The sequence below is a fragment of the Pelecanus crispus genome, chromosome 8 (assembly GCF_030463565.1).
Source record: "Pelecanus crispus isolate bPelCri1 chromosome 8, bPelCri1.pri, whole genome shotgun sequence".
Classification (NCBI taxonomy): Eukaryota; Metazoa; Chordata; class Aves; order Pelecaniformes; family Pelecanidae; genus Pelecanus; species Pelecanus crispus.
The window spans coordinates 21,571,844-21,594,297 of record NC_134650.1 but is presented as its reverse complement, the minus strand read 5'-3'; the positions used below and the strand labels follow the sequence as shown (position 1 = coordinate 21,594,297).

The window sequence follows — 22,454 nt, the reverse complement described above, 5'->3', positions numbered from 1 at the left end:
GGCTGGCTCGGCGGGCGGGCGTTCTGCGAGCGTCCCCGCGGTGCGGAGCCGTGCTGCAGCGAGGCGGAGGGTCCGTCGGCCGCGGGCGGGAGCGGCGAGCCTAAACCGGAGCGGGAGCCTAAACAGGAGCGGCAGCCGGAGCGGGAGGCGGATCGGCGGATCGGCGGATCGGCGGGCGGTGGTGCGGTGCCGGCGGTGCGGCGGCGGCGATGTGCGCGGCGGGGAGGCGCCGGGTCCGGCGGGAGCGAGCCCTGCTGTGGTGCGTCCTGGTGGCGGCGTGGGAGGCGGCGTGGGGGCAGCTGCGGTACTCGGTTCCCGAGGAGATGCCGAAGGGCTCGTTCGTGGGCGACGTGGCCAAGGACCTGGGGCTGGAGCTGCCGGCGCTCCGCCACGGCGGCGTCCGCATCCTAGACAGAGGTAGGACGCAGTATTTCACCCTGCACGGCAGGACGGGACATTTAGTGACGGCGGAGAGGATAGACAGAGAGCAGCTGTGCGAGAGCATAACGCAATGCGTGCTGCGGTGTGAGGTGATAGTGGAGGGGGAAATGAAGGTTTATGGAATCGAAGTGGAAATCACGGACATTAACGACAACGCGCCCAGCTTCAAAGAAATCGTGCTGGAGGAGAGAATGAGCGAGACGACAGCGCCGGGGTCGCGGTTTCCCCTGGCCGAGGCTCACGACCCAGACGTGGGTCCGAATTCCCTGCAGAGCTACGAGCTGAGCGGCGACGAGCACTTCTCGCTGGCCGTGCAGGCGGGCCCCGGCGGGGATGAGCGTCCCGAGCTGGTGGTGGCGAAGGCGCTGGACCGGGAGGAGGCGGCGTTTCACGAGCTGGTGCTGAGGGCGAGCGACGGCGGAGAGCCGGCGCGCACGGGCACGGCGCGGATCCGCGTGGCGGTGCTGGACGCGAACGACAACGCGCCCGTGTTCAGCCAGGCGGAGTACGCGGTGCGTGTGCCGGAGGACGTGCCCGTGGGCTCCGCCCTCGTCACCCTCACGGCCACCGACGCCGACGACGGGCTGAACGGCGACGTGAAATACTCGCTGAAGAAAATCACAGAGAAAGCCTCGCAGATTTTCCAGCTGGACAGCGAGACGGGAGCGATCACGCTGCTGCGGAGCTTGGACTTCGAGGAAGGCGACTCGTACGAACTGGAGGTGCAGGCACGGGACGGCGGGGGTCTTTCCGACACGGCGAAAGTCTCGATCACGGTGACAGACGTCAACGACAATGCGCCCGAATTGACAGTGTCGTCGTCGGTGAGCGCGATCTCTGAGGACGCCCCGGCGGGGACGGTGGTGGCCCTGCTGCACGCGCAGGACCGCGACTCGGGGGCGAACGGCGAGGTGCGGTGCAGCATCGCCGAGCGCCTCCCGTTCCGGCTGGAGAAGTCCTTCGAGGACTACTACCGCGTGGTGACGGCGAGGGAGCTGGACCGGGAGGAGGTGGCGGAGTACAACGTGACGGTGCGGGCGGCGGACGGCGGGTCGCCGGCGCTGTGGAGCAGCGCGGTGCTGGCGCTGCGGGTGCTGGACGTGAACGACAACGCGCCGGTGTTCGCGGAGGCGCGCTACAGCGCCCGGCTGCCCGAGAACAACGCGGCGGGCGCGCTGGTGCTGACGGTGCGGGCGGCGGACGCGGACTGGGGGCAGAACGCGCGCGTGCGGTACCGGCTGTCGGAGGGGCGGGTGCGGGGCGCGCCGCTCTCGTCCTACGTGTCGGTGCAGGCGGAGACGGGCGCGCTGTACGCGCTGCGCTCCTTCGACTACGAGGAGGTGCGCGAGGTGGGGCTGTGGGTGCGGGCGGAGGACGGCGGCGCGCCGGCGCTGAGCAGCAACGTGTCGGTGCGGCTCGTGATCGTGGACGAGAACGACAACGCGCCGCAGGTGCTGTACCCGCCGCCGGCGCCGGCGCCGGGCGCGGGCTGGGCGGGCGTGGAGCTGGCGCCGCGCTCGGCGGAGCCCGGGGCGCTGGTGGCCAAGGTGGTGGCGGTGGACGCGGACGCGGGGCAGAACGCGTGGCTGTCGTACGAGCTGGCCAAGGCGACGGAGCCGGGGCTGTTCCGCGTGGGGCTGCACAGCGGCGAGGTGCGCACGGCGCGCTTCGCGCTGGCCCGCGACGCGGCGCGGCAGAGCCTGGTGGTGGTGGTGAAGGACCACGGGCGGCCGGCGCTGTCGGCCACGGCCACGCTGACGGTGGTGCTGGCCGAGAGCGTGGCCGAGCTGCTGTCGGAGCTGGGCAGCGCGGCGGCGGCGGCAGCGCCGGGCGAGCCGGCCGGCAGCCTGACGCGGTGGCTGGTGGTGGCCGTGGCGGCCGTGTCCTGCCTCTTCCTCGCCTTCCTGCTGCTGCTGCTGGCGCTGCGCCTGCGGCGCTGGCGCCGCTCGCAGCTGCTGGCGGCGGGCAGCGGCGCCTTGCGCGGCGTCCCGGCCTCGCACTTCGTGGGCATCGACGGCGTCCGCGCCTTCCTGCACTCCTACTCGCACGAGGTGTCGCTCACCGCCGACTCGCGCAAGAGCCAGCTCCGCCTGTCGGCCGGCAGCTGCTGCGACACCCTCCCGGCCCGGCCGCCGCCCGACGAGCCCGCGCCGCTGCTCGGGGAGGACCCTGCCGGCGCCCGCCGCGCGGACCCCGCCGCTCCGCCGGTGAGTTCCTCTGGCGAGACTTCCCTGCCTTTCCTTTCTTGGTAGTCTGCACTTTTTCTCTTTCCGTCACCTTTGCTCTCTGCGCGCACGTAAGGCGACTCACAGCTCTGCGTGTCGGTGCCTATTGCTCATTTAGGGCGTTCGCTGGAGCTGTCATCAGCCTCCTACCTGGTGTGGAAGGTGGGAGAAGTGAGGGTACTTTGGTGTTCTGTCCTTTTTCTGGTAGGGGAAGTAGATGTAAAGTAGCTGTAAGCGTAGTAGAAGAGGTGCATCTACGTGTGCATCGGTTCTGTGGTTTCAAACCTCTCAGGAGATGCACCTCCCCTCCAAGGAACAGCCATGGAATTGAAGCATGACTCAGGGGTACTCTTTCTCTTGATCGCTGTGTGAAACGTCATTTTTCCATCTAATAGGTCCCTGTAAGACTGTGAGGTAGGGTTTCATCGTGGTTGTATTAAGCTTTTCCCAGCCTTCACCAGCCTTCAGATGGTATTAATGGCTCTTGCTCTTATGAAGTAGGTGCTGATGTTTTGTCGGTATTAAAATTGGTGTGAATGTTGGGGATGGGAGGGTATTTTTGTCAGGATTTTCTGGGTTTGGGGCTTGTTATTTGAGGCACGTGGGAGGAAGTTACTCAATTTATGCACCATCATGTTGGATGCAGTTTTCCTGTAAATGGTAGTTATTGAACGCAGACGTAAACATTGCATTAACGGTTGCAGAGTCTCCTATCTTCCACATTGCCCATGTGCTGAAGTGCGATGATGGTGTCTTTGGGTTGGTACCTTCATAAGGGAGTCTTTAACTGAGCTGCTTATGCCCTTTAGAACATTTTACATTTCTTGAAATGAGCATGATGAGCAGGGAAGTGCCTATGCGTGCATCCGTGCTCTGATCCTTGTCCTCTGGAAGGAGAAGTCGTGTGCGCAACATTTCTTTCAGTGGTGTCTGCTTGCAAAGTTAGCTGCCTTGCTGGGTAATGTTTGAGCATGCTGAAGATGCATGTCTGCACAGAAAGTGGGCAGGTGGACGAGTTCTCTGTGGTATAGTTTGAAATATCTAAAAGGTAGGTGTCAATGTTCCGTTTCTCCCCGTTGTGACATAGGTCCCATAGTGGTGGTCCTCTGCATGTTCCTTTTCTTATAGTCCAAAGAAATTACTCTGAGAACTGTGGCTATGGTCTTTGGTGTGAGCGCCTGTGTGATCCTCCTGTGTACCTTTTACCAACAAGATACTCTTCTTGTGTGCCTACTACAGTTGACGTGATCTGAAATGTTAAGCTCTGCTTCCTTCACTTCTGCAGGCTTCACATTCCTTCCTTGGTTCTTCTCCTGTTCTAAAACTGGGCCTCAGTTTGGCTGGTGGTCCTTAAAAGTAGAGACCTGTTCAAATGATCAGGCTGAGGGAGCAGATTCCATCCATACCTTGAAGGTGTTCAGCTGCCAAGGTAGAGAGACTTAGTGATGTGCTTCTGTTGCCCTAAACTGTCGCTGAATTAAACGCTCTTTTTTTTTTTTAGGTGTGAGGAAAATGAAGCAAAAGCTAAGCCAGGATTCTCTTAACAGAATCTCTCTTAATCTCTAGGGAGAATAACAGGCCACAGAGTAGAAAAAACCACATGAGAGCTGATGAATATTGCAGAAAATGAAACCCCCTACCATGTAGTGCAGAGTAAGACCTTAAGGTCACACTTGGAGCTTGAGACCTCAAGGACTTCCAGGTGCTCTGGAGGATGAATTCCAGTACCCGCACTGAAGACCAAGATGTCCTCCCAGTGACTTGACTTTACTTGACAATACCTTTGTGTTACATTTTTGGTAGGGAGAGTAGGCGAAAGCATGACTACAGCCAAGTTGCATCTCTGTGAAAGAGTACATGTGATAAAAGAGGGGAGGAGATTGCACCTATGCCATTAGTTTGATGACCCAGTCTCTGTTGGATGACCACTCCTCTTTTACTTTGGCTGTGGCTCATTCATGTGCTTTAGAATTTTGTGAGGGGCTGTGGAAGAACACAAGAGATATGCTTTGCTCCTTTCGCTGCTCAGTGTCTAGCTGTAGTATCACGCAATGTGAGTTTCATCCTCCCAGAGAAGTTTGGCTAGAAGACATGCTCTCCCAGCTGCATCGGGAGCCCTGGGAGGTTCTTCCTGTGTGTTTGCAGGTTGTCACTGACTCTCAACTAACAGCTCAAGTATGTACTTTTGACAAATGCCCTAATGGGAGCTTTGGGAAGCTGTGTATTCGTTGCCAACTAAATACCTGAATTACGTAGCTACTTACTAAGTGCCATAATCTACCAGAGTATGTTGTGCTCCCTTCCTTTCTGCAGGTGTTCACTTCTTGCCTTGCTCTTTGTGATGAGCTAAAGGTGGGCCGTAGTCTCTGGTAACGTGCTGAACCTCAAACGTGTTACCTTTGCCTGACTGTCCTGTCCATGCCTTTCATGTTATCCGTGGTAAGGGGAAGCTGTCTGTGCGCCTTGTCTTTGGGTGGAGCCTGCCTGCAAATGATGCAGATCATTGACAGTCATGCGAGCTGTGAAGGGTTTGGAGGAGAGCCTTGGGGGTGCTGTGTGTGAGGAGGTACTGGTGGAGCCAAGGCATGTCTTTTATTAGTTCCCAGGGTTCATTGCTGGACTACGTAAAATGAGTCTGAAGGTGTCTTCTTGTTGGATATCACACCGCTCAGGTTAGCAACGGCCAAGTTGTGGGTTCACCAGTTTGCTTTCCTGTTGCATGATATTTCCTGGGAATGGTAGTTATTGAGCATAGACCTACACTGTACATTGAGATTTGAGCACCTTGTCTCTTCCAAATTGCCCATGTGCTGAAGTAGGATGATGGTGTCTTTGAGTTGATACCTTTATGACGGAGTCTTTGTCAGAGCTGCATATCACTTATTCCCTTGAGAGCAGTTTACGTTTCTCAAATTAGTGTTATGAGCACAGAAATGTCTCTGCATGCATCCGTGTTGTGATCCTTGTTCTCAGTAGGGAGTTGTTGTGTGTGCAACTTTTCCTTCAGGACAGAGAGAATTTTTCACCCTGCCCAAAGGCAGGGCAGGTAAACAAGTTTGCTGTGGAGTCATGTGAAATGTCGAAAAGATGTAAAGATGGTGTGAAAGTCCAGATTGTCCTAGTTGTTATATGAGGCCCACAGCTGTAGTTCCATGTGTGGTTCCTCTTTTTTATTGTCCAAAGAATTTACTTTGAGGAACTGTGGCTATGGAAGCAGTTTCCATCCATACCTTGAAGGTGTTCAGCTGCCAAGACAAAGACTTTGATATACCTCTGTTTCCCTAAAATGTCACCAAAGGAAATGCTCTTTTGCCTGTGGCTGACATATGGCCCAAGTATTGGCTGTTGTCCGTGGTGCAGCTCAAGGCTGTGAATGCTGAGCAAGGAGGGTGAGAGGCTGGCTCACAACCAGGAAAATAAGTGGGTCAGAGTGGCTTTGTCTGAGCAAGGGTTGCACTTCATGCCTGGTGCCAAGGCCTGCACCATTCCTGCTGTGATCCTGGATTCCCTGTGAAACCTCCTTTACCCACCTGTATCTCCCTGTAACATTGTGATGTAGAGTTTCCTCATAGCTGTAATCATGCTTTCTTTCAGGCCTCTGTTTCCTGGAAGGTCGTGGTTCCTTTTCCCCATTTCTGGACAGTGCTTTTGCATGTGAAACTGTGCGCGTTTTCTTGCAGCAAATACTTGCTTCAGCCACATAAGACAGAATTTTCTGTGTGAGGAGGATGAAGCAGAAGCTAAAAGAGAATCTGTGGTAATTTCTCAGAGGACTTTGCTTGAGAAGGAGGCCCATGATAAGGTGTTCACACTTACGGCTTCATGTTTGTGGGAGATGAGCAGGCCACATAGTAGAAAAATTGCTGGGAGCTGATGACGATTTCTTTAAAAGGAAACCCCCTACTATGTAGTCCACAGTAAGACTTTAGGGACACATTTGCAGCTTGAGATATGAATGACTTCCAGGGGCTCTCAGGGACACATTTCAACACCCCCAGTGAAGACCAAGAAGACTTCCCGGTGACTTTCTCTGACAACGCTTTATCTTCTAAAGCTTCCTTGCCTCACTGGTGTGATTGATGTTGGTTTTCTTTACCTGGTCTCATACGTATGTGGGTGTACTTGTAATTCTCAGCATAGCTTCGTTTAGCAATGCGCCGTGTGTTAGTGCCTCTTGCTCATGCTACAGTGGGTGTGAAAGGCAGGAGATGTGAGGGTGTCTTTTGTGTTCTGTTCTATTGGGGGGAACAGATGTAAACATGACCTGAGTAGAACTTGCATCTTTGTGGAACAGTGTGTGTGATAAAAGAGGGGAGGAGATTCCCCCTAAGCTGATGGCTCAATGACCCATTCTCTGTTGGATGACCGCTCCGCTTTTCTTTTTGTTGTTTATCATTCATGTGCTCTAGAATGCTTCTTTTTCTTCTGAGACTGTTGGTGAGCAGAGAAACGTACCTGTCTTCTTGCTGTGATCGTAGTGCATTATCCTCTGATGATATGTTTTTGGCAATTATTGGAAGGTCAGAAGCAAACCTGCAAGTTGTGTAGGGTTGGAGAGAAGACAAGGGAGCTCTGGCAGCGGGGGAGTTGTGGTGAATGGAGGTTTGTGAATCCTGCGGATTATATTAATTTATCGTGAATGAGTGACTTTCCACAGTTTGATTTAGTAGCCGTTTAGAATTTACTTGTGACAAATTGCAGGATTTGATGGTGATATTTTCATAGAACAGAATCATTTTGAACACCTCCAGGGATGGGGACTCCACCACCTCTCTGGGCAGCCTGTTCCAATGCTTGACTACCCTTTCCACGAAGAAATTTTTCCTAATATCCAATCTAAACCTCCCCTGACACAGCTTGAGCCCATTTCCTCTCATCCTATCGCTAACTACTTGGGAGAAGAGACCAACACCCACCTCACTGCAGCCTAATTTCAGGTAGTTGTAGAGAGTGATAACGTCTCCACTCAGCCTCCTCTTCTCCAGACTAAACAATCCCAGTTCCCTCAGCCACTCCTCATAAGACTTGTGCTCCAGACCCTTCACCAGCTTCGTTGCCCTTCTCTGGACACAATCCAGAACCTCAATGTCTTTCTTGTAGTGAGGGGCCCAAAACTGGACACAGTATTCCAGGTGCGGCCTCACCAGCGCCGAGTACAGGGGGACAATCACTTCCCTGCTCCTGCTGGCCACACTATTCCTCATACAAGCCAGGATGCTGTTGGCCTTCTTGGCCACCTGGGCACACTGATGGCTCATGTTCAGCTGGCTGTTGACCAACAGCCCTCAGATCCTTTTCCTCTGGGCAGCTTTCCAGCCACTCTTCCCCAAGCCTGTAGTGTTGCATGGGGTTGTTGTGACTGAAGTGCAGGACCCAACACTTGGCCTTGTTGAACCTCATACAGTTGGCCTCGGCCCATTGATCCAGCCTGTCCAGATCGCTCCGCTGGGCCTTCCTACCCTCGAGCAGATTGACACTCCCACCCAGTTTGGTGTCATCTGCAAACTTCCTGAGGGCACACTCAATCCCCTCATCCAGATCGTTGATAAAGATATTAAACAAGACTGGCCCCAAAACTGAGTCCTGGGGAACACCGCTTGTGACTGGTCGCCAACTGGATTTAACTCCATTCACCACAACTCTCTGGGCATGGCCACCCAGCCAGTTTTTCACCCAATGAAGAGAATGCCCATCCAAGCCATGAGCTGCCAGCTTCCTTAGGAGAATGCTATGGGAGACCACATCAAAGGATGAACCTCTCCATAATCTTTCCCGGCACTGAGGTCAGGTTGACAGGCCTCTAGTTCCCCAGATCCTCCTTCTGCCCCTTCTTGTAGGTGGGCGTCACATTGCCAAGCCTCCAGTCATCAGGGATCTCCCCTGTTAACCAGGACTGCTGATAGATGATGGAGAGTGTCTTGGTAAGCTCCTCCGCCAGCTCCAGTTGGAGTCCCCCATGAGAACAAGGACTAGCGATTGAGAGACTTCTGCCAGCCGCTTACAGAATGTTTCATCTACTTCTTCATTCTGGTTGGGTGGTCTGTAACAGGCTCCCAGCAGGACGTCTGCCTTGTTGGCCTTCCCCCTCATCCTTACCCATAAGCACTCAACCTTATCATCACAACTGTTGAGCTCTGTAAATTTGAAACACTCCCTAACATAAAGAGCCACCCCACTGCCTCTCCTTCCTTGCCTATCCCTTCTGACGAGCTTATAGCCACCCAATGCAACACTCCAGTCATGAGAGTCATCCCACCATGTTTCTGTGATGGCGACTAAGTCATAGCTATCCTGCTGCACAAGGGCTTCCAGCTCCTCCTGTTTGTGGCCCGTGCTACGTGCATTGGTGTAGATGCACTTGAGCTGGGCTATTGATTTCACCCCCAACATTGCCATGCCACCCTCAGGCTCCTCTCTAGTGAGCCTGGTGATATCCCCTTCCCCCTTCAAACTTAGTTTAAAGCTCTCTCAGTGAGTCCCGCCAACTCATGAGCGAGAATCCTTTTTCCCTTTGGAGACAGCTGAACTCCATCTGCTGCCAGCAGGCCTGGTGCCATGTAAACTTCCCCATGATCAAAAAAACCCAAAATTCCACCGATGGCACCAGCCTCTGAGCCACCTGTTAATCAGCAGGGTTTTCCTGTTCCTTTCAGCATTCTTCCCTGCCACTGACGGGATAGAGGAAAACACTGTCTGTGCTCCCAATCCTTCAACCAATCGCCCCAGTGCCCTGAAGTCCCTTTTGATTGCTTTTGGACTTCTCTCTGCAACCTCGTCGCTGCCAACCTGCATAACCAACAATGGGTAATAATCAGAGGGTCATACCAGATCAGGGAGTTTCTTAGGAACGTCTCTAACCCAGGCCCCAGGGAGGCAGCAGACTTCCCTGTGGGGTGGGTCTGGACGGTGTATTGCGCCCTCTGTTCCCCACAGAAATGAATCGCCTATGACAGTTCCCCTCCTTTTTTTCCTTAACAGGGGCAGTCTTAATGCATGGGGCATTTAATAGATTTTAATAGGATTAACAAGGTGATTAGGCAAAATTGATCAAAACTGCAACTTAGTTACAGATTCAAAGATGGCAAGGTTCACTCTATTACTATATGGAAGTGCGCAAAGGAAAATTAAGGAAAATTAAGATACACTGAGTTGGAATGATTCACAGAGAGATTGTATATACAGGGAACAAGGAAGACCCTCCCGTTGAGTCACAAGGTTCAAAATAGACCCCCTTACTTTCTAAACTCCTTATCAGAGAGGAGTCTAGGTGTGGCTAGTTCCAGTCTTAGTCTTGATCAGTGGTTTATGTAAATAAGGATAATATAACAGTATAAGATTCACTTTATAATTAAATCATACATCTGCAGACTACTTAAATGGATTTACACATGCATACACACACACGTGGATACATATATATATATATATATATATATACCCGTGTTAAAAATTCCCCTCAAGTTCAGTGAAATATTCACATCAAATGCCTTGACATTTCTCAACAGGTGAGGCTTGAGCCTCAAGGAGTGAAGGGTTTCAGCCCAGGCTCCACTGTCGGTCTTTGGCAATGGGCCTCTGATTTTAGCAAACTCTTTAAGAGTTTGCTAGCTCTCAGAGGTGTCCCACGCAGAGGGAGATGCTGGTGCAGCCTGCTGCAGTCCAGGAGAGCTCAGAGGGCCTCACTTAGGACTGCTGTTTATAGGATTGTGCGATGATTGGCTTTAGTCATCCATCCAAGCTACCATCTGGTTCGGTAATTACTGGAATTCCAGTAACCATGATAGCACTTTGTTTCAAGGCTGCCAGGTAACTGGTTGTTCCCACTCCCTGCTTCAACCATGTAGGAGTTTGTGGTACAATTAAGGGGCGCCTAATTGACCAACTCACTACACAGTGGTCGAGGTCTGGCAGGAATTCCTGAGGACATAAAGCAGTTGAAGAGAGAAAAGGTGTGGGGGGGAATGCACCACCACAGGGGTATAGAAGGACAGATGGTCATTTCCTCCTTGCTTGTCATAGTTAACTCAGCTGTGTGCCTAATGCAGTACCATGCAATTTGAGTTGCTTCTGCTCAGTAAGTTTGGCCTAAGAAATACTATTGCACCTGATCCGTTCATTTCTCTATATTTCTAACTTGCCGTGCTTGTTGTCATGAGCTACAGCTCGACCTCAGGGTGTCTGATCAAATGGGGAAAGTCACATCTGTTCCAACTGTCTGAGTGCAGGTGTGGTTCCTGTACACACCTTTGTTGTTTACAGCTGTGAAGAGGAAGGCTTTCATAGACAGATGAGTGCTCACCATTGGAGCAACGTGGCTTTGGCAGATGGACTATTAGATGGATCAGGAACTGGCTGGATGGCCACATCCAAGGAATTATACCCAGTGGCTCAATGTCCAACTGGAATCCAGCAACGTGTGGTGTCCCTCAAGGGTCCATGCTTGGATCAACACTATTTACCATCTTCCTAGACAGTGGGACTGAGTGCACCCTCAGCAAGTGTGCAGACAACAGCAAGCCAAGTGGTGCCATTGACTTGCTTGTGGGAAGGGATGCCATTCAGGCAGAGCTTGACAGGCTGGAGGAGTGGGCCCGTGTGAAACTCATGAAGTGCAACAAGGCCAAATGCCAGGTCCTGCACCTGGGTCAGGGCAATCCTCAGTTTCAATGTCTACTGTGGGATGAATGGATGGAGAGCAGCCTTGCAGATACTAGTGGATACTAGTAGGTGACAAATGGGACATGATCTGGAAGTGTGCACTTGCTGTCCAGAAAGCCAGTTGTATCCTGGGCTGTATAACAAGCAGCGTGGTGGTTCTGTCCCTCTTTCTCCACTTTCTAGAGACTGCACCTGGAATGTGCAGCTCTGAAGGCACACTCCAAGAAAGGCATGGACGTGTTGGAGTAGGTCCAGAGGAGGACCACAAAAATGGTCAAGAGGCTGGAACGTCTCTGCTATGAAGAAGGTCTGAGAGACTTGAGGCTCCTCAGCCTGGAGAAGAGAAAGCTCTGGGGAGACCTTACTGTGCCTTTGCAATATATAGAGGGGGCTTGAAGGAAAGAGACTTCTTTTTTTTTTTTTAGAATACCGGATTCTAAGAAAAGCGAGACCCCAAAGCTGGATGCAGCCACTACGCACGGGTCAAAAGCCCGGGCCCCTGCGAGCGCGGCCATCAGCCGGCTGCGGTGGCGTCGCGGCGCCTCCGGGTGCCGCTGTTGGCCGACGCGGAGCGGCGCCGGAGCCGCAGCCGCAGCCGCCGCCGCCGCAGCGTCCTGCCCCCGCAGGCTGCTCGCTCGCCCGGCGCCGGCCAGAGCGGCAGCGGCACGGGCAGCAGAGGCGAGAGGCGGCGCGGCGCGGCGCGGCGCGGCGAGCAGCGGCGTGCGAGCCGGCGCCGAGATCGCTGCCCTCCGGCGGCCCCTGCGCTCGCTGCGGAGAGCGGCTGGAAGCGACGGAGGCGACGGAGGGCAGCGGCGGGAGGGAGGAGCGCGGCGAGCGCTGCCGAGCATGGCGGGCAGGCAGAGGCAGAGGCAGAGGCGCCGGCGAGCAGCCGGGCGAGTGCTGCTGCCCGCTCTGCTGCTGTGCTTGTGCTGCCGGGCGGCGCCGGAGCGGATCCGCTACGCCATCCCCGAGGAGCTGGGCAGAGGCTCGCTGGTGGGGCCGCTGGCGCGGGACCTGGGGCTGAGCCCGGCGGACCTGCCGGCACGCAAGCTGCGTCTCAGCGCGGAGAAGCAATACTTCACGGTGAGCGGGGAGAGCGGGAACCTGTACGTGAGCGAGAGGCTGGACCGCGAGGAGATGTGCGGCGACTCGGCGTCCTGCTCCGTCAGCTTCGAGGCGCTGGTGCAGAACCCGCTGAACGTTTTCCACGTCGACGTGGCCATCCAGGACGTCAACGACAATTCCCCGGCCTTCAGCAAGGCTGCTCTGGACCTCGAGATCGCTGAATGGACAGTTCCCGGTGCTCGTTTTCCGCTGGAGATGGCCCGAGACGCGGACGTGGGCAGCAACTCGCTGCTGACTTACCAGCTCACCAGCAACCCGTCCTTCAGTCTGGCCGTGAAGGAGAGCCCTGATGGAAGCAAGCAGCCGGAATTAGTGCTGGAGCGGGCGTTGGACCGTGAGAAGCAGAGCTCCTTTCAGCTGGTGCTGACGGCGGTGGATGGCGGGGAGCCCGTGAGGTCCGGGACTGTCCAGCTTCGCGTCAACGTGACGGACGCCAACGACAACGCGCCCGCGTTCAGTAAAAGCGTCTACGAGGCGCGAGTGCGGGAGAATCTGCCGGCGGGGTCGCTGGTGCTGCGGGTGCGAGCCACGGACGCGGACGCGGGCTCCAACGGGCGAGTGTCCTACTCCTTCGGCAACGTCCCGGACGGCGTCCGCGCGTTGTTCAGTGTCGACAGCGAGAGCGGCGAGGTGAGGACGGCGGGGCCCCTCGATTTCGAGGAGAGGAGCAAATACAGCTTCGGCCTGGAGGCGAGGGACGGCGGCGGGCTCACGGCTCACTGCAAGGTGCAGATAGACATCACGGACGAGAACGACAACGCGCCCGAAATCACGATGTTGACGGTGTCGAGCCCGGTGCCCGAGGACGCGCCGGCCGGCACGGTGGTGGCCCTGCTGAAAGTGCGGGACCAGGACTCCGGGGAGAACGGTCAGGTGTCGTGCGAGCTGTCGGGCGAGGCGCCGCTGTCGATCGTGGCGTCGTCGGGCGGCTCGTACAAGGTGGTGACGGCGAGCGCGCTGGACCGGGAGCAGGCGCCCGAGCACCGGGTGACGGTGGTGGCCAGGGACCGGGGCATCCCGGCGCTCTCGAGCCGCGCGGCGCTGGTGCTGGAGGTGTCGGACGTGAACGACAACGCGCCGGTGTTCGAGGAGGCCGCCTACAGCGCCTACGTGGCGGAGAACAACGCGGCGGGCGCGCCGGTGCTGCGCGTGCGCGCGCGGGACGCGGACGCGGGCGCCAACGGGCGCGTGAGCTACTGGCTGGCGGGCGGCAGCGCGGGCGCGGCGGGCGCGGCGCCGTACGTGTCGGTGGAGGCGCGGAGCGGCGCGGTGTACGCGCAGCGGTCCTTCGACTACGAGCAGTGCCGCGAGTTCGCGGTGGCGGTGCGGGCGCAGGACGGCGGGGCGCCGGCGCGGAGCTCGACGGCGACGGTGCGCGTCTTCGTGCTGGACCGCAACGACAACGCGCCGCGGGTGCTGTGGCCGGCGGCGGGCGCGGGCGCGGGCGCGGGCGCGGGGTCGGCGCCGTTCGAGGTGGTGCCGCGGTCGGCCGAGGCCGGGTACCTGGTGGCCAAGGTGGTGGCGGTGGACGCGGACGCGGGGCGCAACGCGTGGCTGTCGTACGAGCTGGTGCAGGCGGCGGAGCCGGCGCTGTTCCGCGTGGGGCTGCACAGCGGCGAGGTGCGGACGGCGCGGGCCGTGTCGGAGAGGGACGCGGCGAAGCAGCGGCTGGTGGCCGTGGTGAAGGACCACGGGCAGCCGGCGCTGTCGGCCACGGCCACGCTGCACGTGGTGCTGGCCGAGAGCTTGCAGGAGGCGCTGCCGGAGCTGAGCGAGCGGGCGGCGGGCGCCGACTCGCCGGCGGAGCTGCAGTTCTACCTGGTGCTGGCGCTGGCGCTCCTCTCCGCCCTGTTCCTGCTGAGCGTGGCGCTGGCCGTGCTGGCGCGGGTGCGCCGGGCCGGGCCGCCCGCCGTCCTGCGCTGCCTGGGCGCGCAGCGCTTCTCCGTGGCCGGCGCCGCCTTCCCGGCCGACTTCTGCGAGGGCACCTTGCCCTCCTCCTACAACCTGTGCGTGGCGCCGGGCCGCGCCGTCGCCGAGGGCGCTTGGCTGCCGCCGCCGCCGCCGCTGCCCAGCCTGCCCGCGGAGGAGCTTCTCGGCGGGGAGCCCTGCGGGAAGCGGAGCCCGAGCAGCAGCGCCGGCGCGGGACAGCCGCCCGCGGAGCCCGACGCACCGCAGGTCTGTAAGCCCGCGCAGTCCTTGTCTCTGAGCCTTTCCTAACCTCTACGCCGCGGGCAGCGGGCTGTTGTTCCTCGTTTGTCTGCTTCGGCGCTTAGTCCGACCTATGTCTCCGTGAACGAATGAACTAATCCTCCACTGTGTCTTTTTAGCAGCGGGCAGTACGAAGCGGCACTTCCCGCGTCACCAGCTGTCACTCGTGTAGGTTCAGAGCGTTTCTTGCCATTCAGCTTGTGCTGGACAAAACGGTACAAGTGTGGTGGAGCTCCGACTGACGTTTTGCGTTTGTTGATTTTCTGCTCAGTGGGCAGTTAGCGACGGCACCTCTTCGTTCATCACACGTTCAGGTTCAGCCGAAGAATTTTCTCTACGAAACCTGTGTTGTCTGAAATGTTATGAGTTACTGGCGGTGAAGGTGGATCCTTACTGTGTAGAATGAGATGCGCTGATTCTACATGGCAGAGTCGGGAAAATGGGACTGACACTCGATGTTTGAGATTTTTCCTTCCTGATCGCTTTTTCCCGAAGTGATGTGCTTGCACCTGGGTGTCAGCTGCACCAAACCCCGTTGGTTTAATGCTCTTTCTCTTTTGACTCCTAAAGGAAACGCGTGTGTGGCTCCATGAAAGGGGAACTTACAGATTGCTCCTCCCTAACGAATGTTCCTCCCTTCTGCCGTGTGCCGTCACATCTTTGGGTGGAAGGCTGCTACGGAAATGGGAGCGTTAGTGGGACGGGTTAGTCTTGTCCGAGTTTTGGGGTTTTGGGCAATTATTTCTCTTTTTGTGTTCCACCCTGAGTAGTGGTTCCCTCTTGTTTACCGTTCCTCATCTCTCTGCTCTACAAAGGCGTAGAATGGGATCTAAAAAAGAAAATCGTGCTTTGTTTTTCTGAACCTGTCTTCTTTTTCTATCAAGTTTTCCACAGAATATGTACTTTGTCCTGGTTGCTAGCGTTTAACGCTAAGGGTGTTCAATATGCTAGCTGTTTTATTTTTGTAACAGACCCCCGAACGGAGGGTGCATGTGCATCGCTTCCTGCTGCTGAGTTACTCTAGAATGGAGCACTGAGTCTGAGGTGTAAGCACGGCCTGTAGCGTGTAAGTGTATGACGAAAAATTCTGAACGGGTGGTTGGAGAAGGAGGGGAAAGGAAGACCAATTCAGAGCAGCCTTCGATGAGCACGTGAAAAGTAACAAAGTCGAGAGGGGAGCGCAATCGCTGAGGAGGACGCCTTTGAGGGCGGATCTTCATTGCTCGCCTGTGCTCTTGGTCATGGTTTGGGAAACTAATGTGGCTGGTGCCTTTCCAGTATGAGGCTGCTTTGACCTGCAGAAAGGCTGAGAAAAAAGTCATGTGCAATTCGTAGTGGGCATGTGCATTTGGACTAATAGACTAAGACTCGTAATATTCTATACGTCGTATTAAGACAACTTGATATCTATATTACATGACCATTACAAGAACCTGTAGTGTGTTCCCAGGAAGGTCTTCTAGGGAGAAATCCCAGAGCCCGTGGCAGGTGCCTGAGCAGCCCCACCTCCTCAGGAGTTGTGCGGGCTTGGGGAGCTTAGGTTCTCCGTTTCAGTTGATTGGCCCCCACCTTCTTCAGCCTTCAAATGTCTGATCTCAGTCAACAATGGTGGAGTGGTTAATTTAGACCGTGTTCCGTATGGACTGAAGCATATAAAGTTGCTGCTGCTTCGGTTAATGAGCCTGATACCTCTGGTTCTCCGGGGGGTGGGTGTGAACGTCACATGTGTTGTACTTCCGAGCCTGTTTTCTTTTGCTATCCTTGTACGAGTCATTCAAGCACGATGGCTGCAAAGATTCGTGATGGGCATTGTGCTTTTGGACGAGTGGGATAAGAGTAATAATATTGTACATTCATATTAAGAGAAACTACTTTTTACTTTCCATATATACCAGTAGCAAGTAATTTTTCCCGTGCAGTACAAATGCCATTGCCACGGGAGGCCTCTGCCTTCGTCCTGGTTGTGATCGCCTCGAGGAGAATAGAAGAGATGTGCTGGGGGGGTGGGGGGGGGAAGCCAAGGCAGGAGCTGAGCGCTGTGCGGGAGCCGATGTGTGCGTGGCGGCGGTCCGGTCCCCGCGAGCTGCCCGTGGGCAAGGCCGGGCGGGCAGCGCCGGGCAGCGCTCGGTGCCTGCAGTGCCGGGAGGAGGCTGCGGGCGCCGCTGTTGACCGAGGAGGAGCGAGAGGAAGGCCGGAGCGCTGCAGGCAGCCCCGCCCGCTGCGGCCCGGCTCGCTCGCTCGCTCGCTCGCTCGCTGGCTGGCTCGGCGGGCGGGCGTTCTGCGAGCGTCCCCGCGGTGCGGAGCCGTGCTGCAGCGAGGCGGAGGGTCCGTCGGCCGCGGGCGAAGCGGCGAGCCTAAACCGGAGCGGCAGCCGGAGCGGCAGCCGGAGCGGGAGGCGGATCGGCGGATCGGCGGGCGGTGGTGCGGTGCCGGCGGTGCGGCGGCGGCGATGTGCGCGGCGGGGAGGCGCCGGGTCCGGCGGGAGCGAGCCCTGCTGTGGTGCGTCCTGGTGGCGGCGTGGGAGGCGGCGTGGGGGCAGCTGCGGTACTCGGTTCCCGAGGAGATGCCGAAGGGCTCGTTCGTGGGCGACGTGGCCAAGGACCTGGGGCTGGAGCTGCCGGCGCTCCGCCACGGCGGCGTCCGCATCCTAGACAGAGGTAGGACGCAGTATTTCACCCTGCACGGCAGGACGGGACATTTAGTGACGGCGGAGAGGATAGACAGAGAGCAGCTGTGCGAGAGCATAACGCAATGCGTGCTGCGGTGTGAGGTGATAGTGGAGGGGGAAATGAAGGTTTATGGAATCGAAGTGGAAATCACGGACATTAACGACAACGCGCCCAGCTTCAAGGAAATCGTACTGGAGGAGAGAATGAGCGAGACGACAGCGCCGGGGTCGCGGTTTCCCTTGGCTAGAGCTCACGACCCGGACGTGGGTCCGAATTCCCTGCAGAGCTACGAGCTGAGCGGCGACGAGCACTTCTCGCTGGCCGTGCAGGCGGGCCCCGGCGGGGATGAGCGTCCCGAGCTGGTGGTGGCGAAGGCGCTGGACCGGGAGGAGGCGGCGTTTCACGAGCTGGTGCTGAGGGCGAGCGACGGCGGAGAGCCGGCGCGCACGGGCACGGCGCGGATCCGCGTGGCGGTGCTGGACGCGAACGACAACGCGCCCGTGTTCAGCCAGGCGGAGTACGCGGTGCGTGTGCCGGAGGACGTGCCCGTGGGCTCCGCCCTCGTCACCCTCACGGCCACCGACGCCGACGACGGGCTGAACGGCGAAGTCAGATATACATTTCAAACCCCTTCCCTTAAAGCCTCGCAGATTTTCCAGCTGGACAGCGAGACGGGAGCGATCACGCTGCTGCGGAGCTTGGACTTCGAGGAAGGCGACTCGTACGAACTGGAGGTGCAGGCACGGGACGGCGGGGGTCTTTCCGACACGGCGAAAGTCTCGATCACGGTGACAGACGTCAACGACAACGCGCCCGAATTGACAGTGTCGTCGTCGGTGAGCGCGATCTCTGAGGACGCCCCGGCGGGGACGGTGGTGGCCCTGCTGCACGTGCAGGACCGCGACTCGGGGGCGAACGGCGAGGTGCGGTGCAGCATCGCCGAGCGCCTCCCGTTCCGGCTGGAGAAGTCCTTCGAGGACTACTACCGCGTGGTGACGGCGAGGGAGCTGGACCGGGAGGAGGTGGCGGAGTACAACGTGACGGTGCGGGCGGCGGACGGCGGGTCGCCGGCGCTGTGGAGCAGCGCGGTGCTGGCGCTGCGGGTGCTGGACGTGAACGACAACGCGCCGGTGTTCGCGGAGGCGCGCTACAGCGCCCGGCTGCCCGAGAACAACGCGGCGGGCGCGCTGGTGCTGACGGTGCGGGCGGCGGACGCGGACTGGGGGCAGAACGCGCGCGTGCGGTACCGGCTGTCGGAGGGGCGGGTGCGGGGCGCGCCGCTCTCGTCCTACGTGTCGGTGCAGGCGGAGACGGGCGCGCTGTACGCGCTGCGCTCCTTCGACTACGAGGAGGTGCGCGAGGTGGGGCTGTGGGTGCGGGCGGAGGACGGCGGCGCGCCGGCGCTGAGCAGCAACGTGTCGGTGCGGCTCGTGATCGTGGACGAGAACGACAACGCGCCGCAGGTGCTGTACCCGCCGCCGGCGCCGGCGCCGGGCGCGGGCTGGGCGGGCGTGGAGCTGGCGCCGCGCTCGGCGGAGCCCGGGGCGCTGGTGGCCAAGGTGGTGGCGGTGGACGCGGACGCGGGGCAGAACGCGTGGCTGTCGTACGAGCTGGCCAAGGCGACGGAGCCGGGGCTGTTCCGCGTGGGGCTGCACAGCGGCGAGGTGCGCACGGCGCGCTTCGCGCTGGCCCGCGACGCGGCGCGGCAGAGCCTGGTGGTGGTGGTGAAGGACCACGGGCGGCCGGCGCTGTCGGCCACGGCCACGCTGACGGTGGTGCTGGCCGAGAGCGTGGCCGAGCTGCTGTCGGAGCTGGGCAGCGCGGCGGCGGCGGCGGCGGCGGCAGCGCCGGGCGAGCCGGCCGGCAGCCTGACGCGGTGGCTGGTGGTGGCCGTGGCGGCCGTGTCCTGCCTCTTCCTCGCCTTCCTGCTGCTGCTGCTGGCGCTGCGCCTGCGGCGCTGGCGCCGCTCGCAGCTGCTGGCGGCGGGCAGCGGCGCCTTGCGCGGCGTCCCGGCCTCGCACTTCGTGGGCATCGACGGCGTCCGCGCCTTCCTGCACTCCTACTCGCACGAGGTGTCGCTCACCGCCGACTCGCGCAAGAGCCAGCTCCGCCTGTCGGCCGGCAGCTGCTGCGACACCCTCCCGGCCCGGCCGCCGCCCGACGAGCCCGCGCCGCTGCTCGGGGAGGACCCTGCCGGCGCCCGCCGCGCGGACCCCGCCGCTCCGCCGGTGAGTTCCTCTGGCGAGACTTCCCTGCCTTTCCTTTCTTGGTAGTCTGCACTCTTTCTCTTTCCGTCACCTTTGCTCTCTGCGCGCACGTAAGGCGACTCACAGCTCTGCGTGTCGGTGCCTATTGCTCATTTAGGGCGTTCGCTGGAGCTGTCATCAGCCTCCTACCTGGTGTGGAAGGTGGGAGAAGTGAGGGTACTTTGGTGTTCTGTCCTTTTTCTGGTAGGGGAAGTAGATGTAAAGTAGCTGTAAGCGTAGTAGAAGAGGTGCATCTACGTGTGCATCGGTTCTGTGGTTTCAAACCTCTCAGGAGATGCACCTCCCCTCCTGGTAGAGGAGGCCCGATCCATGGCCTGATCGTGGTATATGTTACAGGGAAGTGGTCTGGGGCACTGGTCTCTTGATAAGATGTTCTTGCAGATTATGAGGGTTAAAGCACACCATGCAAGTTCTGAGGGGATGGAGATGAGAAGTGTGGGAGCCGCGCCCGAGGGGCTGCTGAATTACAAGAGAGAGATGGTTTGCTGTGGTTTCAGGCAATGTGAGTTTCATGTTCCTGAGTAATTTTGGCCTAAGACACATTATCCCGGCTGTACTGGGAGCCCTCTGTGGTTCTTCCTGTGTGTTTGCACGTGGTTATGATGTCCTTAATAATTAACAGCTATGTACTTATGAGAAGTGCCATACTGGGAGCTTTGGGAGGAGCCAACAGTGTTTCCATTACCTGCTAAATACCTTAATTCAGTGTCTACTCTAAGTGCCATAATCTGGAAGAGTATGTTCAGTTTCTCCCCTTTGTTACATAGGTCCCATAGTGGTGGTCCTGTGCATGTTCCTTTTCTTATAGTCCAAAGAAATTACTCTGAGAACTGTGGCTATGGTCTTTGGTGTGAGCTCCCGTGTGATCCTCCTGTGTACCTTTTACCACAAGATACTCTTCTTGTGTGCCTACTACAGTTGACGTGATCTGAAATGTTAAGCTCTGCTTCCTTCACTTCTGCAGGCTTCACATTCCTTCCTTGGTTCTTCTCCTGTTCTAAAACTGGGCCTCAGTTTGGCTGGTGGTCCTTAAAAGTAGAGACCTGTTCAAATGATCAGGCTGAGGGAGCAGTTTCCATCCATACCTTGAAGGTGTTCAGCTGCCAAGACAAAGACACTGATATGCTTCTGTTGCCCTACACTGTCGCCGAATGAAATGCTCTTTCAGCTGTGGCTGATGCATGGCCAAAAGCTGGGCATTGTCCATGGTTCAACTAAAGGCTGTGAATGCCGAGCAAGGAGGGTGAGAGGCTGGCTCCCAACCATGAACATAAGTGGGTCAATGTGGTTTTAGCTGGGCGGCTGGGCGGTGGTTTGATTTCATGCCTGGTGCCAAGGCCTGTGCCATTTATGTTCTGATCCTAGCTTTGCTGTCCTGAAGGGCAATGGTAGTCCTCTGACAATAAAGAATTTGAGTGTAAGAGTGTACCTAGAACGATGATGCATGTGTAGAACAGCTTACAATTCCTGCGTGTGCAATCTTCTTTATCCACCTCTATCTCCCTGGAACGTTGTGATGTAGAGTTTCCTCATAGCTGTAATTATGCTTTCTTTCAGGCCTTGGTTTCCTGGAAGGTCATGGTTCCTTTTCCCCGTTTCTGGACAGTGCTTTTGCATTTGAAACTGTATGCATTTTCTTGCAGCAAATACTGGCTTCAGCCACCTAAGACAGATTTTTAGGTGTGAGGAAAATGAAGCAAAAGCTAAGCCAGGATTCTCTTAACAGAATCTCTCTTAATCTCTAGGGAGAATAACAGGCCACAGAGTAGAAAAAACCACATGAGAGCTGATGAATATTGCAGAAAATGAAACCCCCTACCATGTAGTGCAGAGTAAGACCTTAAGGTCACACTTGGAGCTTGAGACCTCAAGGACTTCCAGGTGCTCTGGAGGATGAATTCCAGTACCCGCACTGAAGACCAAGACATCCTCCCAGTGACTTTACTCTGACAACATTTTCTCTTCTGAGGCTTCCTTGCATACTTTGTTGGGGTTTTTTCTGTTGTTGTTGTTGGGTTTTTTTGTCTCTTTTCCTGGTCTCCTATGTATGTAGGTTAAATTAGAAGTAGCAGGATATCTTCTCCTGTGTGTTAATGCCTCTTGCTCATTCTACAGCTGGTACAGAAGGCAGGAGATGTGAGGGTACCTTTGTGTTACATTTTTGGTAGGGAGAGTAGGTGAAAGCATGACTACAGCCAAGTTGTGTCTCTGTGAAAGAGTGCATGTGATAAAAGAGGGGGGGAGATTGCACCTATGCCATTAGTTTGATGACCCAGTCTCTGTTGGATGACCTAATCTAGAAGAGTATGTCATGATCCTTTTGGTTTTGCATAGTTTAACTTCTTGCCTTGCTCGTTTTCATAGGAAACGCTTTCCTGGAGGTGTTTCCTCAAAATGTTACTGCAAGAAATGTTCTTGCTTGCCAAATACACATGGTAAGAAGCCATATGCTGTTCATGGTAAAGGAGAAGTGGACGGTGCACCTTCTCTTTCAATGGAGTCTACCTGTAAATGATGAAGATCTACAATAACCATGCAATCTGAGAAGGGTTTGAGGAGAGTCTCGGGGGTGTTGTGTGTGAAGAGATACTGGTGGAGACATGGCATGTGTTTTGTCCACTCCCAGGGTTTATTGCTGGCCTTCTGAAAAGGAGCCCGAAGGTGTCAGATTTAAGCACAGATTTAAGCTTTTCATTAGCACGGTGTTGTAACATATCTTCCAAGCTGCGCATGTGCTGAGGAAGGATGATGTTGCCTTTCAGCTGATACTTTGGTGACTGGGTCTTTATTTGAGCTCCATATTGCTTATGGCCTTTAGAACTTTTTATGTTTCTTCAAATTATATGGGATGAGCAGAAAAA

General features: G+C 56.8%; 3 protein-coding genes across 3 annotated transcripts; all 3 read left to right on the top strand.

Annotated features, from left to right (window-relative positions):
- Positions 1 to 209: 209 nt before the first annotated feature.
- Positions 210 to 11,390, top strand: LOC142594187 (protocadherin gamma-A10-like). Its single transcript, XM_075715662.1, has 5 exons — positions 210 to 2,648; positions 3,795 to 3,861; positions 3,952 to 4,095; positions 6,347 to 6,490; positions 11,098 to 11,390. The coding sequence occupies exons 1-5, from the start codon at positions 210 to 212 to the stop codon at positions 11,388 to 11,390; spliced, it is 3,087 nt and encodes a 1,028-aa protein (XP_075571777.1).
- Positions 11,391 to 12,170: 780 nt separating this feature from the next.
- Positions 12,171 to 15,063, top strand: LOC142594185 (protocadherin gamma-B5-like). The gene is made up of 2 exons (XM_075715661.1): positions 12,171 to 14,624; positions 14,929 to 15,063. The coding sequence occupies exons 1-2, from the start codon at positions 12,171 to 12,173 to the stop codon at positions 15,061 to 15,063; spliced, it is 2,589 nt and encodes an 862-aa protein (XP_075571776.1).
- Positions 15,064 to 16,581: 1,518 nt separating this feature from the next.
- Positions 16,582 to 20,515, top strand: LOC142594184 (protocadherin gamma-A5-like). Its single transcript, XM_075715660.1, has 2 exons — positions 16,582 to 19,554; positions 20,402 to 20,515. The coding sequence occupies exons 1-2, from the start codon at positions 16,582 to 16,584 to the stop codon at positions 20,513 to 20,515; spliced, it is 3,087 nt and encodes a 1,028-aa protein (XP_075571775.1).
- Positions 20,516 to 22,454: the final 1,939 nt, after the last annotated feature.